Source organism: Xiphias gladius, unplaced genomic scaffold (genome assembly GCF_016859285.1).
Source record: "Xiphias gladius isolate SHS-SW01 ecotype Sanya breed wild unplaced genomic scaffold, ASM1685928v1 HiC_scaffold_1474, whole genome shotgun sequence".
Lineage (NCBI taxonomy): Eukaryota > Metazoa > Chordata > Actinopteri > Istiophoriformes > Xiphiidae > Xiphias > Xiphias gladius.
In genome coordinates this window covers 514,506-539,676 of record NW_024401804.1, presented here as the reverse complement: position 1 = coordinate 539,676, position 25,171 = coordinate 514,506, and the positions used below count along the sequence as shown (strand labels likewise).

The window sequence follows — 25,171 nt, the reverse complement described above, 5'->3', positions numbered from 1 at the left end:
ACGTTTAAGTCACGTGCTTCAGGTACGTCAGCGTTTATTCACTCGGTTTAGAAACGTTCTCGGGATATTTCAACTTTTCAAATATCCAGTGTGTCCAAATAGGTTGTTCTTTAATAGAGAAATCGAAAATGCGCAGATTAACAGCTGGACGGACGTGGACTCAGTGACAGCTGAGGCTAGAAATGGGAAGCTGCATTTGTCCACTTCTGTGTGAAATCGACCTTCCAGTGGTAAATGTGCCCCCAGCTCATGGACATCAGCAGGAGTTGTATACGAGCTACTCATGCTCTAAGTTTTGGAACCGTTTGGAACAGGGATGTATGCAGGAAGTATAATGTTGCCATGGACTCATTGAGGTAAACTGTGAGCTACAACTTCATCCTTTGTTTTTCGTTTTTTTCTGGCCTATACGTATTTAATCTTTGTCAAACTGTCCTCAGACAAACACTGATCTGTGTGTCAACCGCTACTTGTTTTCTACAACCACGTGACTCTAAACAAGCTTCACTTACTAGCTTGTTTATACAGATGAAAACCGAGGGTGAACACCCCTGCACAGACACACACACACACACACACACACACGCCCGGTGTCTCTGTCTTTAATGAGTCCTGCATGGCAGTCTGCTTGAAAGCCATTTCATGGAGGCCTCTACTTACAGTTGAGATGATAGGTATCAAAGATCGAGTCCTGATTCTCTCGCCGTCCGCACACACACACACACACACACGCGCGCGCACGCTTGCAGGCTGACGTTATTTTCAGCGCTGCTCCTCTTTTCTTCCTCCTCACTGCTCAGCTCCGATCCGACCTGAGGAGACAGACTCGCTCGTAGCATCTCTACAGAGCGTCTGTCGCTTTGGCTCCGCCGCGTATTTTTTCCCCACGTTTTTCTTCTCTGTACGTCTCAAGCAAAGCGAATGATCTTGTACGTGTTCAACGCCAAGGCGTCTCATGTCGGGCTGCAGTGAACCATCATTTTTAACTATCGGGTGATCTTCCTAGTGTTTTCAGACATTTCTTTTTGTTATTAAATGTCAGAGAAAATAGTAAAAAAAACCCAACAAAATCTCAGTTTCCACACCTTCAGATGCAAGATCGACAAGGTGGAGGGAAAATTGGGAGCCACTAATGTGATGCACATACTGGTATGTGCTGCTACACATGTATATTGACCGTGTATAAATATCCACTCTAGTTAAGTAAACAACTGCTCTGCAACACACACACACACACACACACACCGACCGTGTGGAAAACGTCATTTTTTACGTAACGGCTCCCAGGGTGAATATGAACGGGATGAAACCCTCACATCTCCGCGGAAGCGCGCCGAATCCACCAGAGAAGAATGAATTCGTCTTGCACTTGTGACTTCTCGATCAATCTCATTCATTCCGTCTCCTGTAATGAAGAAACTCGCAGTTCCAATAAGATCCTACATCGTAGTTACACGGCAACGTCTTTCCCAAATGCATCTCCGCTGCCGTTTCAGGAGTCGAGAGCAGCAGGAGCCAACGTGTACCGGGTCTCCCCAAACGTGCATTTGACGGTTTTCCAGGTCGTGTGGAGGCACCCAGGGGAAACCCAGCAAACCGCCGTTCGCGGTGTGACTGTGTGGTAGAAGTGGGACAGCGGCCTCAGTCGGAGACCCGGCGGCTGCTGGTTCACACATAGCCCGGGCCGGAGCCGGGATAACAGTTTCCCCCGGCTTCCAGTCTCTGCGCTAAGGTCGGCTAAGGACGGCCCGGAGCTATCTCTGTTTTGCACACACAGATGGAAATTAGCAGCAAAAGGAGACTTTTTATAAGGGGAATTCTTTTTCCACTTACGTCGTTTGATTTCATCGGTAAAGCTTTACTCTGAGTCCTCTAACATTTACAAGCAGTATGTCAATACGTAGTGAACGGCTTATAATCGACATATTTTAAATTGTTCCAGCTGTGTTTCACCATGTTGTCGTTCATCATCTGTTTCTACGGCAGCCTCCGCTGACGTGTGTCCACGGAGACGTTAAGAAACACCTTTTCATCTTGAACCAGGTTACCTTCGTAACTGTGATGATCCCGACACGGCAGCATCGTGTTGCTTTTTTCCGTTTCGTTTGTCGTTCGTTTTTGTGTAATTTTCACCCCCAAACCATTGTTGCGGTGGTCAGAGTGAGGGTTGCCTCTCTTATGAAAAAACGAAACGCATAATGAACTCAGAGGGACCGACTAAAGCCAGGAAAAGAGCTCTGAGATCCGCATATTTAAGCCAAATCTGAACCTGATCTCCGTCCGCTCCCTGCCTGCAGCTCCTGCTGTTCAGCACTTCGTGTGGTGAAATCAAATTGGCTGAAAAGTACTCACCATCCTCTTACTGCCCATAATATGCACTTGTGTAAGGGCAGTGCCAGTCAGGCAAAGGTAGAATTCTGCCTGCACATGAAATACAGCCAGACTTACAGTTTAAAATGCTCCACATCTGCAGATAGCTTTTCCATTAACATGAACAACAGTGTTGAGAGCAGTGAATCAGCAGAGAACATTAACAGCGTTTTGTTGCTTTAAGAACATCTCTCTTTATTTGCCCCGCACTTTTTATAAGTGGCTTCTGGAAAATGTCTTGAATGAAACTGGAGTGAATCGAAGAACCACTTGACTGGTTCTCTCTGTGCCTAGGCCGTGCTTTAGAAATGCAGTATCTGCTGAAACATTTACTCCCTAATTAAAAACACCGTGACAGGAGCAATATTCTCACCTCTGTGAACCGAAACATTGTTGAACATATGTATTAATAATGACTAAATCAAACAGTGGCAGTGACGGGAGCGGTAGATGGCAAAGCTTCCCCAAAGACGGGGGATTTCGGCGGACAGGTGAAGCACCGAGGCGACGGGGAGCTCTGTCCGTTTCCGCAGCAAACAGACCGCAGGCGAGCGCTGTCAGCTGCGGGTGGATGCGCTACGCGGGCTGTAAGACGAATAAAACACACGTCATCGCGTTCTGTTGCATGTATGCCCTGAGCTGGATAAGGAGTCGGCCCAGCGGGCTCAGGAGTCTTCCGCACCTCAGCAGCTGTTTGACGAAGCCGCAGGTTGAAGCGCGGAGACGGCGACGATGCGCAGGAGAAGTCAGAGGAGCGGTTCAGGGGACGACACCTTTGAAGATGTAAAAATACCTCCATGACAAAATAGGTCGCCGTCAGCACCTTCCGAAACTGGGCTTCCGATCGGTCACCTCTCCGGCGGAGGTCTGGTTCAGTTCAGGCAGCTACGGGTTGTCAGGCAGTGTGCCAGGGAGACACGAAGCAAGGATAACGGCAGGAAGGTAGTGATCGGAGTTTGGCCGCTGGCGGTTGGAGCTGCAGCAACTCGTGGATTGAATGAACGACAGAAAAATAGTTGTTTGAGTCATTTTTCAAACAAAGAAAAAGTGATAAATTCTTCCCATTCTGAGGTTCCAGCTTCTCAAATGTCAGGGTTTCCTGCTTCTCCTTGTCGTGTACAACAACAAACTAAATATGTTTGGATTTTGGCCTTGTGGTCAAACAAAACAACATTTGAAGACGTCACCTTGGATTCTGCCAAGTTATGATTGACATTTTTTTTTTTTTTTTTCATCTTTTCGACGTTTCGTACACACATTCATTCTCTTTCAAAGAAAACCAATGTCATCGGGAAGAGGAAGATGCGGCACGTGTCACAAAGCATTCACCTGAGCCTGAGGTCGCTCGTCAGGAACGTCCCGGCATTAGGCGTGGAAATTACAGACCAAGGGCCGGGTAGGACCCAAAGCTGAGACAAGAGCAGCTTTTTCTAAAGCTCTGTAGCCTGCCTTACCCTCTGATTCTTTGTACAGTGACTCTGCAAAAAAAACCAAAAAAACCTCTGATGGTAAGACCGACAGCATCAGGGTCGAACCGGGGGGCCCCCCAACCCATGGTCTGATTCAGTGCCAAACCACTGACTGCACCAGCTAACAATTCAAAAGAGCACATTAAGATATTGGAGGGTACAAATATAAATATATAAATGAAGCATATAAACGATTAATCCGGGGAGAGGAAACTGCCAAAGAATCTACACTTACAGACCCTGTCAGGTCCCAGAGGGTTCCGGGGAACCTTCATTTTTCAGGTTTTTCCCCACTGCAGAAAGTTGCGCTAAAAATTTGGGAAAATCTGTGACAATATTTTAATCCAAACTGTAAACCCCTGTGAAGTAGACACGAGTTTTAATTGTCTTGTTAGTAACAAACCAAACTGCCAGCAGGCCCGAGTGACCGGGCTCATGCTGGAGAGACTTCCCTGGAGGTCAATTACTTCCTGCTCTGCCTCAGCGTCAGACTCCAGAATGAATCTGGAAGGAGTCTTTGTCTTCGTGTCGCTCTGATCTGCGCAACATGAATAAAACATCAAAGCTGCACCCTCCGCTTCCCAGGTGAAGATTAGTCCGCAGCAACAGCTGATGAAGCCAAACGAGCCGAGGGTCCGCCGGGCCCCCGGGCCCCCGGGCAGCTCCGCCTGCCTTCGAGGAACGAGCGCAACACTGGACAGATGAGTGGAAGCTACAGAAGGCGGCGCGGTGATTACAGCCATCCTTCTGCCGCATCCGCTCTGTGTCACTGTCGGGGTTGAAGGTTCAGTTCCCTTCAGCCTCACGTTTCATCATATTTTTAACTGGTCTACCGCTGCTTTCGTACATAAAATGTTTACTGACCCGCGCTGACGGCCGTGAGAGGAGAAACGCTCATTTCAGTTTAAAGACGCCGTTTGCATCATTTTTAATACCCACCTCAGACTTTATTTAATCAGGGCCCGATAGGGGAGGGAATGATCAGCGCCTTATGATGATACTGATACGTTCAGTAAAAAAAACAAAACCAAACCGTGTGGTATTTCTGTCTATTTACAACACTGCAGTTTCTCCCTGATGAATATCAAACAGACCAAAGTCGCAAATAAATGAATATACCAGAGTTTTTTTTTTTTTTCATTTTAAACCCGCCCAGAGATTTTTTAATTTCCGGATGATACATGATATATTCACTAAATCGACTGGAGCAAAATCCTCTGGAGAGCCCAGTTGTCCTCACCGACTGCTTTTAAAAAACAAAGCGAAAACCCAGCGGCGTCCTGGTGCCAGTCGATGCACCCCGGAGCTTCAGGATGCGCAGTGGTGTTGACACTCATGGACTCTCCAGGAAGGCAGCGGCGTCGCAGCTACTTTACTTCAGGCCTTCAGTAACTCTTCTGTGCGTCGATGCGTCTGATGAGTGCTTCAGTTGACTCTACACTACCATGCTACACTGCGTCATTCCAGGACACTTAAAGGGGCCCCGTGGAGTTTGCTCTTATTTGTGTCTGTTTACGTGAGTCCGTTTAAATACCTCAACTCCAGAATTGTTTACATCCGTGTCTGCTTGCTTGTGGTTTTTCTTCCTGCTTCGTGGGGCCCATTGCCGATCAGCGGGAAATGGGCAGCAGGCTGTGTAGCGTTTCCGACGGGTGCGCGTGCTTCATCAAACAAAAATGAGCACCCGGTTGTAAAAACACTGTTTCGTAACACTGCAGGTTCGAAGCTTCGGGTCCCATCTGAGAGTCCACAGCCAAGCTGCAGCTCTGTGAGGCTGTCGGTTTTCCAGGCGGAATGTCTTGACAATTCGTCCAGTGGCTGTTGAGGTACTTCAGTCTGGACCGAAGCGGGGGTCCCTCTTCATACCGAGAAGATTCACCTCAGGGATTCGTAAAATAAAGTATGAGTTTCCACTGAACTGTAGTTTTTCCTTCATAAAAAGTCTGTTTCATGTAAACTTGCCGGGGGCCGTTGACAGGAGCTGACCTCCAAGGAAAAACTAAAACCAAAACTGTATAGAAAAATGCTAAATACTCATTTTAAAGGACGTCAGCGTTTGCTTTGTTGCCCATAGCAACAAGGTAAAGCTAGAGGAGGAGGAGGAGGAGGAGGAGGAAGGGTGGATGCGGTCAGGGTTTCATGTTTTATTCAAACAGCAGAGGAGAACAGAGAAAAGCTCTTCACACAGGAACTCATCCAGCTGCTGCGGTCAGGAAGTCCAAAACAGATCCAGGAACAGGAGCCGAGCGGCGACTGAAGCGACCTCACATCCTTCGCCGTGTCTCGGCTCACTCTGCTGTGGGATCTTCCTTCTCACACGCTCTGGGCTTACCCGCGAAAAAACACTGGAAATTCAGTGTTCTGCAGTACAAAAGTCTGAAAATGCAGAGGAGACTTTAATCCCCATTCCGGTACCATTTTCTGCATTTTAAGGCTTTGATTACAAGATGAGATGATAAAGATATAATAAATACATAGAGACATTCTTACTTGAATCTCCAACAGTGCCCCCCCCCCCACTGTTGTTCCGCCTTTACACCAGCAGCGGAGGGAGTCACAGAGCCGGCGGGATCTCTGTTTAAAAGAGGCCGTAGAGATTCTGATCTCCAAGACACATTTAGCCTGTGAAAGGTCAAAAAGAGCTAAAATGAGCAAAGTGTAGCCTACAATAGAGGAAACGGCGGCGGCTGCTGCTGCTGCTCTCTGTCTGAAAGCGCCATCAGTGGTCATTTTAATTTCGTCCTGATACAGTTACTCAGATTTTTACCACGTGGAAGATCTGTTTCCGGTGCATGAAGGTCCAAACCGGCCGCCGTATTAGCTCGAATATAGGACGACCCAGATTATAAGACGACAGCCGTTTTCCAACATCTGTTTTTGAGGAAAAGACTTTTTGAGGACACTTTGACGCTCGCGCTGTTGGGAAAGATTCCCTGAGATCAGAGAACAGAGTCCTCGATGTTGAAGCCTTGTCTCTGGTAGAAGGGAAACATGAAAACCAGTCGTATGTAGAACCCACATTGTTGCGTACCTCGTCTCTCAGCCACAGACTCTCACTCTCTCCTGTCAGACTGCTGAAGCGTCAGGACCATTTTCCCTGGCAGCGTTTTTCAGACCACACTTCTGAGCTCATCCTCAGCGACGGCTGTAACTCTTGGCTGTTTTTGACAGATTTTCTCCCGGGTTCATTTCTGCAATGAAGACGTCGTGAGACGCTGTGAGCTCGTTTTCAGTCCTCATGAATTTATTTAAAACACGTTACAGCAGCCTTCAGAAACTCCCGCGGGTTGATCTGGGCTAGCGAAACACTTTCGGGGCTGATGAACTCTGAATGATTCACTGTGAACAGACGTCGCGGCCGCACACAGCTCGCGTTACGCTGGTACTCTCGCCATTCAAATACCTAATGTTGTGAACACGCCATTGGCGAGTCTACAAATAAAAGTCCTCAGGCAAATATCGTCTCGTGCTCGGCCCAATAAGGTGTTTATGTATCTGATGGAGTGCTTTCTTCCAGACAACCCTCTATGTCGAGACCCCCGCTGCGTCGACGCTGCGGCCTCTGTGAAATGAATGTGGAGGCTTCATTTTTCACACAGGGCAAACGCCTCAAAACACATTAGGAAGATAAAACCCTGAGGGAAGTCACCCAGGATGACACCTGAGCGGCGTTGTCAGTGTTACGGAGTGTGTGTTGGCGTGTGTTTGTTGTTCAGCAGGTGTGAACCGGTCCAGTGTGCTGTCAGGTTGAGCCGGACCCTGTCATTCAGATGGAGCAATTAGGCAGCGCAGCGGGAAGCTCGGCAGGTACCTTCCCACTGAGAAACATCGGTTTCATTAAGACAAAAAGAAATGACTCTTGTTGTGTTTAATTAGGTTTAAGGAGCAGCTGGGATGACTACGGCAGCTTCTGTCGCACCATCTTTTCTCTGAAAAGTCTTATTTTAAAGAAGAATTTTCCCACATGGGTTTCGAACGTTCCTCACGGCTTCAATAAATAGCTGGAATAAGGAGAAACTGAACGTACTGCAGGAGCAGCTTTGAAGCTTAAGGGAAATGTAAGTGAACATCAGGATTCATGAGTATTTTAAAATAACAAAGGAAGCTATCAGAAACTCATATTTTGTTATTCAGCGAGTCCATAATGTCTCCTAACGACACAGAGAACTGGAACATTTGTGTCTTTGAGCGTGATGGGGATTTGAAGTTCCATCATGCATCAGTGATGTTTGGTATTTTACATGAATGTCACGCCGCCTCCCTCCCCTGTTTCACGTCTCTGCCGAGGATAAATTCCCTGCTTTGAGAAAACCAAATCAATACGGCACAGCAGTCCTTGAGAAGGTTTCACTTCTCTATGAAATGAAACCCTCACTCTGGAGATATCAGCCCGTGTTTGTGCATGTGTGACGTGTGTGCGGTTGTTGTCTCTTTTCAAAGCGGAGAAGAGAAACGACAAAACTTTGTTGCTGTCGAGCTAATGTTTGGCTTCTTTCAGGGGTGTGTCGTCGGGAGCAGAGTGGAGCTGAATGACTGAATGAATGAGCGGATGAATGTTTCCGCTGAGGACATTACTCGATCGTCCTCCTCATTGTATCTCGCAGTGAATTCACTACTGCTGTCTTACACATCGAGTCCTAAAAAATATGATGTTCCAATGTTTTAGTCTTCCTCCATTTTGCTGAAAAACAAAATCTCCTTCAAACCACGAATCGTCCCCAAGCTTGACAAAGTATTGCTATTGTTATTTTTTGGCCCAGTGGTCGGTCGATCTGTCGTCTGGGGCCCCCATAACGCTGCTGGCCTCCTCTGTCTGTTAAACTGATGCCTTTTGTCACACGGAAGTGACTCTTACAGTCACGTGCCCTTACAGCTTCATCCAGGTACGAGAGCCGCAATTCTTGCAGGACGCGTGGCACCTGCCGCGTGACAGGAAGCGCCGTCGCTGCCGGAAAACAGCAGCGAGTTGAAAAGTAATGACGTGAGGGGGAAGAAATGTTCTCAGCTCTCTCTGATGGATTATTAAAACCTATTTAGCCGTTGAAGCCGACGTGTGCCCGAGGGACACTCGCCCCCTCTTCTCATAATGAATCCTCTAATTCCACAGGCCCGCCGTGGCCTCCTGTGAGCATGTTTCTTTCTCTTTTCTGCGGCGTCATTTTAGATTCTTAATGTCGAGCGCGATGGGAGCAGCTGAGAAAGACGACGAGTGCAGGTGGGGGCGTCAAGTTCACAAAGAGCCGGAAAAAACCAAGAGGAACCACGGTTGTCACCTGCCCGGTCGACACAGCCGGACGTAGATCAGTTTTCATGGGTTTGTCCATAAATAGAGCAGAAAAAAGGTCCAGTTCAACGTTGTCGGAGGCTTCGCAAGTTCTAAGAGGTTTGATCATGGGAGGCCTGTCCTGATGTCTTTTGCATTGGCTACCAATACAGAGTCCTCCTTTTGCCTACAATGCTTTAAATGGACCGGCTCCTTCTACATCTCCAGTCTTATTACTCCATTTGCTCCATCACCTCCGTTATGCTCCATTAATGCTGTTTTTTTAAGCGTTTCTAGATTTAACAAAATGTGTCTCTAGATGTTTGGGGGTCTCGAGCTCCTTTTGGAATAAACTCCTGCAGCAAATTCAAGAGGCTCTGTAGAGATTTTCAAATCCAGGCTTAGAAAAACCATCTCTTTTCACCCGTGCTCTCCTCCCTGGCCTGGGAATCATTCAACTGATTTCTATTTCGATAACTAGTCCACAACTAGTTGACAACTAGCTTTTCTGCCTGTGCCCATGTGTGTGTGTTTATCTCATAGTTGTGTATCTGATATTTTAACTTGAAAAGTCTGCAGAGACTCTTTCGGTGACGTGCATCTTAAACAGATTAAAGTGGCATCATCAGAGGCCCCGGCATACGCTGTACGTTTGCTGGAATCTAAAACTGGAGTCTTGCGTGGCTGACTGTGAGCCGCAACAGGTATTGTGTTGTTACCGTTGATCAGTGCATCTGCAACTGTGAGCTGATTCAGAGTATTGAAGGATCTCTTGTAGTGCTGCTGACTTGCAGATAAACAACAGGTGAAACCTGAGCAGCCGGCCTGTTTCTGCGCTGCGGCGGCGAAAGGGTTAAGGGACGTGGAGCGTCTTGACGGCCTCAGAGCAGCAGACAGAAGGTGAGGTATTGACGTCCGTCTCTCCTGGAGTAGGAACTGCAGTGGAAGGAGGGAGGCACGGGGACGGGGGTCAGATAATGAACCAGGGCGGCCAGCTGGGTGGCCATGACGACCAGGACGGGCTCAGGGGATTTGGGAGGTGGATGTGGCTCCGAGCGGCGGCTGCTGCCACGCTCCGTCGGCCTCTTTCGTTCTGCTCCGATCCAAAGGAGGGAATTATGTGCATTTCAAATCCCTGTTTCTGTTGTAAAATGTATGAGGGCCAGGAACCTGAACACAACAAGGCCGGGGTCGACTACAAACACACACACACGCAGACATACGAAAACTATATCAGCAGCAGCAGCAGCAGCAGCAGGCATCGGCTGCACACATTCCAGACTGGAAACACACTCTGCAGCTCCTTTCCTTTGCTCTGAACACAGCAGAGACGCTCTCATTTGCATTTCCGTTTGTCGCCAGCTGGAGCCTGGTTGTTGTTGTTCAGCATAATCCCAAATTGTCTGGGTATTAAAAATTGGGCTTTCAAACAGCAAACAAAACACACTCGCCTCCCTGACACACACACACACGCACGCACGCGCGTGCACACGCACACTCAGCAGCGTTTGTCGGCTTCCGTGGTCTGAGCTGCAGATGGATGTGGCTGCTGGTTGGACTTAATTAGCCATGAACGGCCTGCAGCGGGACGGCTCCGTCTATCGACGTCCCCAGGACGGACGAGCAGGCTTCATGGACGTTCGCGGACTCGGTGATTCCCGGGTCGAGAGACGTCCGGCAGAGGTTGAAATTGGGCTGAATTTGGTTGAAAAGTCCACTTTTGAGACGTCTACGCTACATACAGCTCTTCTCTGGACATCTGGGTGTTTTCTACATTTACATCTTAGATGAGGTATATTGTGATTTTCAGAATGGGTTGAGTTACTCAGAAATGCCACCAGCTGGCATCTGAGTGGTGCTTTTTACATCAGGGGTCGGCATTTAGGCTCGACCATGCCCGCCGCTGCTTTACGTGACCCAGGACAGGTCAAGGACGAACTGTCTGGGACTCTCAACCCAGACGGACGGACAAAGGGCTTAGAGTAATGGAAAGTTTAAACGTGACAACGGAGCAATCTCCATAAAGAAGAAAACCTTGTGGAGCTGCATTTTCAGAAAACATAGGAGCGACACAGGTGGACGAAGGGAGCTGATGTCGCGTCTCTGCTCTCGGATGCCTTTCTTCTATTTACACCATAGCGCCGCGATTCACCACACACTCATGGCACAGTCTAGAGGCGTCTTCAGCGGACTTTGATCTGAGATTGTCTTGTCAACTCCTGTTTCCATGGTGAAAGATCAAGCGTCAAACTCCGTCTTTTTGTTCTTTCCCGCTATGACCCACAACACTATATATGTATGGTATGACTGGCTAAGAGTAGTGACTGTGGTGAAAGCTGGGTTTGGGTTCCGGTAGCCAGTTCCATATTAAGTCTGGGTCCTGGTTTGCAAGATACCCACATTTGCAAAGCGCTGGTGCTAATGAATCTTACCGAGCCCCTTGGGGTCAGTGTTAGCAACATCTGGTAAGAGGTTCTACGGAGCCCCTTTAGGGTCAGCTGAGGAAAAAAAGAGCCATGTGTGAATCTGTAAGTCTGACGCTTTATAAAGCGTGTGCACGGATTTACACACGGCTTTTTTTTTTTTTTTCCTCAGCTGACCCTAGAGGGGCTCAGTAGAGTCTCTTACCAGATGCCGGTAAGGCTTTATTCCAAGGAGCCTGTATTGTCCGGCGAATGTCCTGGGGGCCTTTCTTGGAAATACCCTTGTAATTAACAGCTAAATACAAGCCGGCTAATTTTTAGGCCAATTACAAGGAAAGTTTTCCAGGAAATTAGCTGGAAAATACTGGACCAGTAAAATAAAGCGTCAGCCAAATGTCAACCAAGTCCTTGTTCTATACCTGCAAAAGGAAATGTACAAAACATTCAGGTGGCTGGATTCTCACTCTCACACACCAACATCACTGGCCGGAAACTGTAGTTTATTCACGTTAATTCTGTAATAAGTGAAACTCTCAGCAGTGGTCTGGGTCATGTGGTCTCTGTAAGCCACGGTCTGTACTTGATCATTTTTGAAAGCGAGGCAGAGCCACTTTGCCACACACGTGTGTTTTTGCGGTTCGACGTGACCAAACCAGTGGTCACAGCGGTTTCAAAAAAAATAAAAAAATCTCCCGGTTAAACTTTCATTAATATCGCATCAGTGAGTTCAGCTGATCAACCCAACGATTCTGATTCAGGTTCTAGTAGCTGGTGAAAAAGGAGGTGTAAAAGTCAGCAGGCTGTTATTTCAACGCGTTGCACGTCTTGTGCTGCTCAGCTCATTTTCAGGGAGAAACGTTAGGCTGCCACTGAAAAGCTCTCAGACAAAAACAACGTGATTACAGGTCTCCAGTCCGTCAACTTCGGTTACCTGAAATGATTAGAGACTAAAGGCAAAGATTCAAAAAGCATGAATGTTAGATTCATCTAAACGCTGTCAAGCCCCAGCGCAGTCCAGGGTTCAAAGGGTTAAACACTTTTTTAAGAATAAAATCCACATTTCTAACAGAGCAGTATCGAGAGGGAAACTCGGCCTCGGGTGGAAAACCAATTTTGTGTTTCTTCCAACTTGGAGCAAACTCTGAAAGGGAAGTGGATTTTTCAGTGTTGGCGTGTTTTCCATTGTGGGGTCACCACTCATCTCCCAGAATTAAGGAACTTTTTCCTACGCTTGTTCATTTGTGTTTTATTTTTCTTGTTTCTGAACCTGGAGGTTAAGTTTCCCTCTAACTGCTCCCGAGCAGCTCTCTGTCCTGGTTTCACGGTCTCCGAGCCGGAGGTTCAGTGCTCTCCGTCCCCCCTTCAGCCCCCCAGCCTCAGGGTTTGGTGCAGCGGCCGGCGGTGGCCATTTTTAGTAGTACGGGAGGTCCGCAGGCAGTAATTACAGTCCATTACACGGCTCTTCAAAGCCCACCGAGCTGTGGGCTGCGACACTTCCACCAACACACACAAACAGGCAGGAATCTGTGGCTTTTATTTCAAAGAAAATGTGGATAATTTAAGTCGCCTGCGCATTTCTGAGTCACGGAGGCCTGTTATTATCAGACAAAACACGACTCCCTTCGAAAGCTGCCAGCAGTGTGCGTCTGTGTGCGTCTGTGCAGGCGTGTGCACATACACACACAATCGAAGTTTCGGGGGAGACCTAGATTTTCTTACATTTCTGGTTCTCTCTCCTCCAGAGACAGTTGTGAAGACTGATCTCAGTTTTGTCTGCGTCCAGTACGGAGACGGGTCCGGGATGTGTTTTAGCCAGGACTCAGACTGGAAGCAGACTAGGATAGAACCCAAACCAGCAGCCCCACTTTGAGTTCAGGACTCGGAGACGCTTTGTGCAGTCACTGCGCCCGGCGGTTGTTGATCAACAAATAGCTCCAATAAAGACCTGAAGAGAAACTGGAACTTCCAGATTCTGTTCCCGAAATATCAAAACCTCACCGGAGATCAACTTGCTCAGTGTGTTGTGTGGTTCCCTCCGTGCTAGAAGTCCCAAAGGATGATAAAAATAAATAAAAACTACAGTCTAGTCTGTTTTTGGCAGCTTTTAATGAACCTCGGTTCCCAGAGCCCAGTAAAGTCAGAAGGTGAGTGAAAAATGATGTTGGTGGATATCGTGGATCAGGGAGAAGCCAAGTTACAAAGACCAAAGCATTCCTGTCGCCGTGCTGGTAAAATCTGAAAAATGAATCGTGCAAAGTTAACTCCAGGAACGTGCTTCATTTCTTAGAAAGAAATGAGATTTATTGACTCGGTGAAAGCAGAAGCACAGCGGTCAGCCCCAAAGTGGTGTCAGGACTCTGTCCCTCTTAGGTCTGGTTTTCTATTTCTGCACGTGTTAAATACAACTCAGCCGGGAACCAGACAGCTCTGGAGTTGTTTTTTTCAAAGTGTCATTTTTATTATCTTTTCCAGACTCGTCCCATCGTTGGTAACATAAATGTAATTTCCTTCGACCAGATCTGATGAGTACACTGTCTGATCCATTGTGAAGGCTCCAGACGGTTTCATCCTTCCCCTCGTTATTATGTTAATTTTAGCTCTTTTATGTTTGGTAGGAATTGTTATTTTTCCCCGACCAGTCGGGAAGCGACGGACATTATTCGTCCCATGAAATGATGTCATTTCAACCGGGCGGCCGGGAGCAGTTAACTCAACGTTTGTCATGTTGATGTAGAAATATGTTGATTTAATAGTTGTTATTTCCCCAAGTTGACCTGCAACAACCTGCACAGCAGAATCGTTTTGACATTTTACAGCCACTTTTCCTGTCGGCTCTGGTACAGGACAGTAACATACTACAGTATTTATGGCAGTTGGTGATTATGTAATGTGCACTCTGTGTTTTTGCATTAAAGTCATGGAAACTGTCATCTCTGGTGCTACTGGCTTGTCCGGATTTGTCAGTGCGCCGACTGAATCCTCGAAATGAAAATGAAATGGCCGCCATCGAAATCCGGATTAAAAGTTCATCATTATTCTATTTTTACGAAACACTGGAAGGATGAGACACATCACCTGCAGCCGGTGACTGACTGTGAGCAAGTCTCAGTTCTCCCGGGCTTAGGATCGACTTTCTGCTGCTAAAGTACTTCACGAATAAGATGAAATCAGAATCAGATGAAAAACTTAAAGTGGTAAAGTTAAGACCGACACGCCCCCTGCTTTTTTAGGAGCTTTTCTTGACTCTGAAAGCGGCGAGTCCGATGTACCGACACAATCTCATTGGTGTCTGTCACAAAAAGAAACCACACAAAGTGTCTGAGGGATAGAGGACAGAATCCATACCCACAAAAATAAGAGCCGAGTCTTGAAAACTGACTTCTGCTTGGCTCGTTAACGATGCCTGCAACCCAGCAGTCTTCCCTCTAAGGACTGTCAGATCACAGAGTCGTGTTCTCCTCTGTTCCGTGAGTCTACCTGTTATTTCCCCGGTGGAAACACAGCAGACGCGCTCACCTGTAGTTCAGGTGTCTGCTGGGACATGAAGCCTTATTGCTCTGTCTGATAAACAGTCGTCTCCTCTGTTGTGCTTTGCTGGGAAATGTGTCCACATTTTTCCCTGCAGCTCCGCTCTCTGTCTGCTTTTATTCTTCATAAACTCATAAAACTGTCGGGCCTTTTTAGCCGGAGCGAGCGTGTGATCAGAGCGGGGTATTTACTGGGGAAGTCTTTGCGTGGGTGTTGTAGGTACGGTCCACCTTATTGATCTCCCCGCTCGCCGTCTGTCTGTCCCTCGTTTTACTTAACCCTCTGCCTTTGTTTGTCTCTCTGTTGTAGATCTGTCAGAGAAGAAGAGTGACCTGCGGGTCTGTGATGACTCCACCTGTCGATTCGGAGGCGTCTGCAGAGACGACGGAGCTCAGCTCAAATGCGTCTGCCAGTTCCAGGTAGATCGGATTATTTTTTCTTCCTCGCATGTGATATCCCGTATGTTTCCCATTGTCATCAGGGCCAAACCCACAGTGAGTCAGTCCGTCTCTCCCGTCACCTTCCCTGCTCTGTCGGTGGCTCTCAGCTCCGAGCCCATTGGTTCCTCCCGAAGACGGAAATCTTTAAAATCACCTCACATATAGTTTCATCTCTTTAAAAAAACAAAAGGTTCAGTAAAAACAGCTGCTCCCTGTAGTTTTGATCAAAGAGTTGAGAGGAAATTGTAAATTTTGTTTCATGTCTGTTGTGGATGAGGTCTGGTTGCAGGCTGAACTCAGCTGTGGGTCCGTGTGGCTCCGATGATGCAGGACTACAGTCACCAAAACTGTCCCATCAATGAGGCGCCTGTCGGTTCCCATTAACTAATCCAGGCCAACACGCCGCTGTCAGGCTAAAATAATCCTGTTTATTCGCACAGTTTGAAGATCGATTTGTTGATCCTGGATGAAGTAATCCCGAATAGCCATGTGCTCTTATTTTGGAATTAAGGCAAAATGAGTAAGGTGTTGAAACCTGGTCAGCATTCGTTCGATTGGCTGATTAATTTCAGGTACATGAGGTAGGACTAAGGGACATAAGTGTCCTTTTGCCTTGCTGCATTATTGCTGCTGTTCCTTGTTTTACATTGAGCCCCGCGGTGTTTTTATTACTGTGAGTTAGACACTACCAGTGAATGTGGTCAGACCACGAGTGATACTGGTAGTGGTGTGTGAGAGACTTTTAATGTGACAATCAGAAAAAGCAGGTACGAAAATGAAGCCTTTGTAAAATCTCCAAAAGAAAAGCTTTAAATGCGTAAACAGTTTTCAGCAGAGTCAGTTCCGTCTCATTAAAAGCCGCATGTTCAGTCGGAATCTTTTAATTCAGTTTCCGGCTTTTTGCTCACAGCATCTCAAACCGCATTTGGCTTGGCTCTACAAACTTTACTTTTTTTGTATATTGTCATGTGTACACTAAGTATGGGTGACTGATCATTGATCACCTGAACTGCGATAATTTACGCCAGACAGATCTAAGTGACTTCTCAATAACCTGCCCGTTCTCATCTAAAATAATAGATCAGATCAAAACTCTGTGATTATAAATCTGAGAGAATGAGCCACGAGTTCGTGTTTGGGATTCGGCCTAAAACGTCTCGGTCCTGATCCGGCTGACTGCGCTCTTGCAGGTTTGGGTTTAAGGACTTGTTGCTCTGACAACCTGCTCCTGATCAGCTCCACAAAATTCCAGACTCGTGTCAAATCTTCAGCATTATAATGCTCAGCTTTTAACAAGGAAGTAGTGTATGTAGCGTGCGCTACGCCGGGCTGAACGGGGCGTCCAGTCACCAGCGAGGAGCTCCCGATCCAGTGGTTTTGTTAGTTCAGACCGAAGATTGAGTGTTAAACGATCGTTCGTGCATGTAGTGACCACCTCTCACCGCCTCACACAGCTGCAGCTTAGTTGATGGGTTAAAGCAAGAAAAAAAAACACCATTAAGTTCCTTCACACACATCAGGAAACATGAGCTTCCTGCTGTTTGTTCCTCTGGCATGAAACAAAATATAATTTCCTCTCCAGTCAGCCTGTTGTGTCTGTTGCAGTTTTGGCTGAACAACACGAGACAGAGTAAAAGTGTCTGGAAAGCAAATGTAAGACAGAGCTGCTCTTTTACTGCAATAACAAGACACACGGAGACTGTTTCAAACTGGCCGTCACACTCGGCGATCTGAAAGCCGAGCCTGCCTTTATTGCCCACGTCCGCACAAACAGCGCAGACCGTCCCGGGCCCAGAGCTGCTCAACATGATCAGAGGAGTTTCACGGCTGTCTGGGAGAGACGGCGGCGCTGAGGAAGAGCAGAGTCTTCAGCTGCATGCAGCAACAACTACCAAAGGCCTGTATTATAGCTCAGATTACAACGGGATTACACACGAGGTCCCGAAGTCCTGCCGCCTGCCGTCTATTGTTGCTGCAATTTTTTCCTTTCATAGTAATGTAACTTAAGTTTCCATTAACTTTCCCCTCGACTGCCGAGTCAGAGGCAGACTTCAGCCTCATTCGAGCAACAGCAACTCAACTCAGTTTCAGTTCCCAGTAAATGTTCCCAGTATCACAAAAGCAAAGTTCTAACTGATTCAGTCAATAATAAAACTTGACTTTTATGCACAGTAATTATTATGAACTTAATTTCGAGGGAATGGGACATGTCCTCCTCACTTTTTTTTTTTTTGGGCCTTGGGTCTTGCCCTTCTTGCGGCTGCACCGCAGCTCCACCTGCAGATAAGACTCTGGGTGGATGAAACGACTCAACCTCTTTAGGTTTCAGGGTAATTCACATCTGTATTTTGATTTCCAGTCGATACCCGGTCCTGGTTGATGCTAGAGGACCGAACAAAAGTAAGGAACGTTTTTTGAAGCTGTATATTAACTTACCGCTCTGGAGTCAAAGGGAGGAGGTAGGGGCGGACGGCGAGCGTTCGGGTTCAGGACTTAGACCCCAGAGACTGAGGTCGCATCACACGCAAGCAGGCAGATTCCAGCCAGACTGAGCAGACACTGATCGACACATCGATCGACACTGATCGATACCGAACGGTACCGAAGCGTAATGTTAAAGATCACGTCGGCTCTGCTGTGATGCAGAATATAATTATTTCAGTCTTCTTCCCATTGCACTTCCAGCTACATTAAAGTAAAAGATAGCTGAGAGCTGAGGCACCGAACCGTACCGAACCGAACTTAACCGAACCGCACTGAACCGCACCGGACTGTATCGAACCGAACCGAACCATGCCGTACCGTACCGAATTGAACCGTACCAAATTGTACCGAACCGTACCGTACTGACCCATACCGTACTGTACCGAACTGAACCTTACAGCACCTCACCGAACCCTACCGAACCGAACCGTACTGACCCATACCGTACTGTACCGAACCGAACCTTACAGCACCGCACCGAACCGTACCGAACCGAACCGTACTGACCCATACCGTACTGTACCGAACCGAACCTTACAGCACCGCACCGAACCGTACCGAACCGAACCGCACTGACCCATACCGTACTGTACCGAACCGAACCTTACAGCACCGCACCGAACCGTACCGAACCGAACCGTACTGACCCATACCGTACTGTACTGCCTGTACACACTGAGTCAGATTTTTTCATCGGATTTATCTTCCACGGTGCTAAAATTAGCTTGAAATATATTAAAAGTCCACAGCTTCTCTGCAGGTGTGTGTATATGCACAGTATGTTGGACATCACACAGTTTGTACATAACACAAACGCGCACACACACACACACACACACACACACCTTTACATGTGTGGGTTTTAGATGACAGAGTCTCATCAAAGTTATTTCAGTGTCTGACAGAAGTCTGCTCCTGCTCCATCTGCTCCACCCGCCCACCTGCAGGCAGGGCAGCACATTCAGAATATCAAACACCCCCATCCAAGTGAAACTCATCGCTCCTGCTCTGCAGTCATTCATTTAAAGGACTAATCTGAGAGATTTCCTTCTGAATGAACCTCCTGTTCGGCTCAAACCAGCAGGGATCCGTCTACATCCTGATCATTAAAACTTTTCCATTCACTCCTCTAAACAGGAGACGACTTTCAGTCAACACCAACGAACAAAGAAGCTCAAACTTCTGTCTTAAAGTGATGATAATGAGCTCTGCTCTCTGCATCTTCTTTTTTGGCGGGGGGGGGATACTGAATGTGGAGCAATTTTGTTGGACAGAAGGTTAATCTGACCGTATTTCTCGGGTTCACAGGTCGACGGTTGAATGGGTGGAGACATTTACTTTCTGCTCTAATGTTCAGGTTTAAATTCACAACTTACGGCCAAGCAAGTTTTCTTTTCGGAGAACATTTAAACCAATTGTGTTAGTTGCCAAAACCTAACTGAGGAACGGGTGGTGTGTCATCACAGCTCATGCTCATTTTAAAAAGTTTTGCAAAAGCAAAACGGAGAAAAGGCAGGATTAATGTTCACACTGCTCGACCGACAAGTAAAAGAAAGGGAGTTGAGACTGAACTCGCACGGCGCAGCAGCAGGTCACAGCACCAAAGCAGAGACACAATCATTTAGAAGGAAGAAGCAACACGAAATTGTAACAGCGTATTGACTGGGAAACACAGTATTTACCGCCCTCATTTTCACTTAAAGGAAATGGACTCCAGTGATTTAATTTTGCACCTGCAAGTGAGACATTTAAAAAACAACTGAAGCAGCAGCAGTGAAATATTCTGACCTTCAGTCCATAATGTGGGTTAAAGTCCAAAAACACCGGATCCTACGTTTCCCTGATGAGTTATTTTCCTCATACGTGTTACAGCTGTTTTCTCAGGCTGAGGAAGACTCTTCACAATCGGTGAAAGGAGCTCATGTGAAACCCCCTGTGAGCTCGGGGCTTTACCTGCCAACGCATTCCTAACATTTGACAGGTGTCTCTTGATTTAGCGAAAAGCTGGTTTGAAACTAACCAGTAATCACTTAAAACTTGGTTCAGATTTCGAGCAAGAACAAAAAGACGCTCCCACCTGATCCTGATTTCTGAGATGACCTTTTTAAATCTCGTCTCGATTCAAGCACCGACCTGCTTTCGTGACGTTCCCGGCAGAGACCCCTGCAGACCAAACCGACGCCTGTCTATGAAACAACGCCGCCCTCTGCCTTTCTGCGCGTTGCCGTTTTGTGAGACAGCAGCTGATCCTCGTCCCACTCGCTGAAAACCTTCACCTCAGACTGAAGAAGAAAACACCACGCTCTGCAGCGTCTGACGAGGCTCTTTGTTCTTCGTCTCAGACAGTTTAGAAAGCTGCCATATTTTCTCTCTAATGTGACTGTAATTACGACAGAAGGGCAGCAGGTGTGTGTGTGTGTGTGTGTGTGTGTGTGTGTGTGTGTAGCAGTGATCTGAAGGTCTCCTAATCTGCTTTGCTTCCAGATAAGAAAATGCTCTGTGAGCTCTTTGTGAATCAGTGTCAGTAAGTCACATTATGTCTGTAAAGAGCAAAAACGGATTCAGGATAAACAACAAGTTTCAGGGGAAGCTTGGATTTTCTTACTTTTTTGGGAAATAAGCTGGTTCTCTCGTCTCCAACTCCAAGTCTGTCTGAGCTGCATGTTAGTCAGCACCTGTAGTCAGCTGAGTCTAGTTGACAGCAGATCAAACCAACAACCCCACTTTGAGTTCAGGACTTTAGAGATGCTGCATGTAATCCCTGGGCCCTGCAGACTCCCAGGCTCTAAATATATTTCAGTTTTCTTATTATTATCTTTCCTTTTTATCAAGAAGCTCAATGTTCCTCTACACAGAAACCTGGGGAGTCTTCCGCATGGTTTAACGGCATTATGGCCTTATGTCACGGCAGTATGTTTATGTGGGGTTGGGGTTTGGTAGCATCTTACTGAATCTGAATCCAGTGTCAAGTACACTTGATCCTTTTGAATCCTTTTGAATCTCTCACTGAATCTCATTAAGTTTAACTTTCATCACGAGAGGTAACTAAAGTTCTAAATAAATCCAAGATGCAGGCTGAATTCAGATCCGTGATCAGCTGTTGTTGGGCCAGGAGACAGAAACCCTACAGGTTTTTTAGTGGCAGCTACTGAATGAATCCACATCACCATTATATCATCTAGTGTCGCTGACGTCGCTCATTTTAAACAGAGAAAGAAACGGCTACGAATGGGTGGTTGCTGACGCTACCTGCGGGTTTTTCTACAGGTCGACCGGGAGAGATCAAAGGTTTGATAAGAGATTCGTCAGCCTCAGAGGTTAAGGAATCTGGGTATTTTGCCGACCGGGGACCAGATCAAAAACCAGCCATCAGCGCCCAACGTGCTCTACCAAACCCAAACTGCACCACAGCTGCTGAAGCGTTTCTTGGCCGTGGCAGAGTTAAAATGCTCCAGCAATCACCCACTCTACACAGTCTGTGGGAGGAAATGAACCCCGCAGGAACCCCGGAGGAAGCAGGGAACCACGAACGTGTTATTCTCACGTCGCGAGAGGACGCTCACCAGCCGTTTTTTTTTGCTTCAACAGAAAACAAGCACATCTCTCTGTTAGAAGGATCTATTTTTGCTGATGAAAAATGTTGATGAAGCAAGCGGAGAAGCGGCCTGACAGGATGACGCTTCATCTCTTCGTATCTAAGAAAAACTCTCTCCTCTCAGCTGGAGTTTGGAAGCGAAGGAGACGAACTGCCAAAACTGAGCGCGAGCAGCCTTTGAAGACAACAAGCGAAAGGACGTCCCGCTGCTCCACTGCACCCTGATTCTGTCTCGGCGCGATCCCCGAAACTCGCTCTGAGCTCGCGGATCTGAATCGTGTCCCCGTGTGCTGGACTTTTCCCGATTGATCGCCGCTCAGTCATTTTGTCATTAATGAATTTCCATAAAGCAGCAGCTGCAGACGTCACTGGAGCTGATTTCAGACAAACGGTGTCTAAACCCACACCGTGTGCCGGCTGCAGCGGAGGTCGCCGGGGTCATTTCTGCAGGGGATTCCTGCTAAATGATTGATGGCTGTGAGTTAATAGAATATGGATTGCTGAACGCCGATATGTGTCCTTGGCAGATGCAGAGTCAGGTTAGTTTGTCCAGACCTTGGTGCAGAATGAATGAGGCCCCTGATCCTCCTCTTACTGCTGAATGAGTCACCTCATATTCAGTGCTCAGTGGCTCAAAGACACCACACGTGATACGTAACTGACACCTTCGTTTCATCTCAACCTCATACACTGGACCACAAAACCGTTTACCGGCAGGAATCTAGACTTTCATAATATCAGCTTCCCGCTCTCTTACCTTTTTCTCCACTTTCCGTCTGAAAACATCTGTGGCTTTTTGGCTTCAGGTAAAAGTCCTGTTTGTTGTGTCCTTGACCTCTGACCCCTCTGTTGATATGCAGACGTGTCGGTCCGGCCGCTTTGGTCCCTTAACATCTCAGCTTTTTCTGTTTAGAAACTCTAAAAGTTATGTTGTTTGCTGCTTTTCTTGATGCCGCATTACCTGACTGATCCTGTTCTTGTTTTTATTTTATGCTGCGAGTGGTGAAGACAGATATCTTTTTATTCAACAATCCTAAATACATAACCAACAAAGTAAAGTTGCTGATTTGTGGATTTACTTGAAGTGTCTTTGCCCGTATGAAGAGAAACTTTCCTTTGAAGTAGACTTTTCTATTTGCACTTTTAAGACATCTGTTTTTGTCTTACATGTGAAAAGTGCAACACTTGAGATGATAACCTGCAAGACTGTCGATTTGTCATTTAGTCTCAGTGTTCATCTCCGTAGTGTCTCTGTTCTAAACGAGTTCAGATTCATTATTATTCACACATAATCATCTATTAGGGCTACCACCCACCCATTTATGGATAGACTGCGCCTCGGCGGGTCTACCGACATATTTTAGGAAACATCTCATACACTGCCTGCGATAAGAAATAAAAAAAAAAATGTAATTAATTACCTGCAAATAACTTACGCCCAAGATTTCTGTCCTCGTCGATGCTCACTAACTGCCTGACGTTTGGTACTTGTAGGCTACTTTTAGTCAGTACAGGAGTTCGGATGAACATGCAAAGATGTAGATATAGTAAATGTACCATTTAACATATAAATGAAATAAGGTTTCAGTGAATGATTGGAGATTTTCTTGGTTTTCAATGGAGCAGTTTTGTCAGGTAACTTCCCCTGGAAATTAACAACTGCTTCTCAACTCAAAGAACTAAACCGTATCTAAAATGACTGTTCCAGAACTTTGTCTGTTCTTCCCTATCATTTGTACCATTTTACAGGTTTTTTTGTCTGTCCCCAGAAACTTCATGGGAAGTTATCACAGATCTGAGCGGGCCTGGAAATCTGTACAAGCATTTAGTCTCAGCCTTGGTCACTTAACATTTAAAGTACTCGATTATATGAACACATTTTGGTCAGGACCGAAAGGGTTGAGGGTCCAGTACTCAGGCCGAATCCCCGCGGGGACCGTGGCTTTTACACATCAGTTACGGCCCGCGGGCACTTTCTGAAGTTTCGGTGAAAGGAATTGTAGAGTAAAACCAGCAGGAACCTTCACCGCTGCTCTCCAGCGCTCTCGGCCCGTTGTGAGTCATCACCGTCGAGTTTGGAGTTTGTCCAGCGTCCTGTGAGCAGCGGTCACATTGAAACCTAATTAACATTTGATTGTGTTTGATTTCCAGTGCCACAAAAACTACATCCCTGTGTGCGGCTCAAACGGAGACACCTACCAGAACGAGTGCTACAGGCGACAGGCGTCCTGCAAACAGCAGAGACTCATCTCCCGGGTGTCCGACGGTCCCTGCTCCGCTGGTGAGTCCGCCGGGAAATACACCGGGTTCAAGAGAAAAATGAATCACAGCTCTCCATTTCATGGTTCCGACCAGCGGACGAGTGTGTGAGGACATCAGTCGGTGCTGAAAGGTTTCAGTCATTTAAAAGGTTCTTAGAGTGTCGTCTGAGGAAATAATTCAGACGTGGCGTGTCTCCATTTTCAGGGGCCGGTTTCTCTTTCATCAAGTAACAAGGGGTTAATTATGAAAGGAAACTGTTGAGACAGAGAGAAACTATCAGTTCAGCCAGGTTACAGAAACAAAAACGCCTCCAATGGAGATAGTTTTTCGGTATTTCTCTGAAACTCTGAATGTCTGCTGCCACCGCAGTACGCCGGAGGTGAATGGAAGTTCGTTACGCCCTCTCTGCGGTCACTGTTTTGGGCCTACTTCCTCCGGATTTTACCTACTGCTATTTAACGCTCAGTAACCACGGTTAATGGCTTAAAATGAAGAGGACGCTCGTGCCATTAAATGTATGAGAAGAAATTACTTAATTGAATTATCTCCATGCAAATATAAGAAATTGAGTACACAATTTTGCCTTGAAAAAAAATATATTTTTTTGTTTTGTTTTACAGTGAACCTACTAAAACATGAATTATAAAGGACTTGCTGTCCACAAGTTTGCCAGACTTCAGGTTGATTACAAAACAAGAGTGAGAATAAGAAACTTCTAATTTCACATATTTGCAGCTTGTAAGTTGCTAATGATTTTGAGACCCGGATCTGCATGATACACTCTTTGGTTTTGGTGAATGAGCAACTTGTTTCCCATGTAAACCAATTGCAGGTGCCGGTGTCCACACACCAGGAGGCGCTGCAGAGGGGGTCTTAGTGCAGGACAGAACATTGAAAACTGACTGGAAAAAATGAACAGCGGCGTCTTTCCAGAAAGATCCACAGTGAGACAGATATTTTGTCATTGAACTTTTGGAAGGATAACTTGACTTAACTCTAAATCCACTTTGTTGAGATAGAAAATGTCATGTTTTTACTTGTACGCCACAAGGATAATGTCACGTTCACCCCCACCCCCTCAACGCACTTCTAAAATTAGTCAGGGGCGACCAGTTCAGGGTTGAAATCAGGCTTAATCCCTGCAGTGTACTTATGGTGTCAAACTAATCTCCATTCACCTCTGTCGTATTGGGGTGCAGACAGAAATCTCGGAGACAGATATCGGAAAACCTGGACAAATAAAAGCCAAACCTATCTGCATGGAGAGATACATCTAGAGCCAAGAGAGAACGTAGGTCATTTTTGAAATTTGGTTGAACTGATCCTTTAAAGGCTTC

General features: G+C 46.7%; 1 protein-coding gene across 1 annotated transcript in view; it reads left to right on the top strand.

The window, feature by feature from the left end:
* Positions 1 to 25,171, top strand: part of tmeff1a (transmembrane protein with EGF-like and two follistatin-like domains 1a) — a 96,862-nt gene that overhangs the window by 29,918 nt on the left and 41,773 nt on the right. Inside the window, exons 2-3 of the mRNA XM_040123068.1 lie at positions 15,363 to 15,472; positions 23,724 to 23,853. Coding sequence (XP_039979002.1) covers positions 15,363 to 15,472; positions 23,724 to 23,853 — 240 coding nt within the window. The remainder of the gene's footprint in view (positions 1 to 15,362; positions 15,473 to 23,723; positions 23,854 to 25,171) is intronic.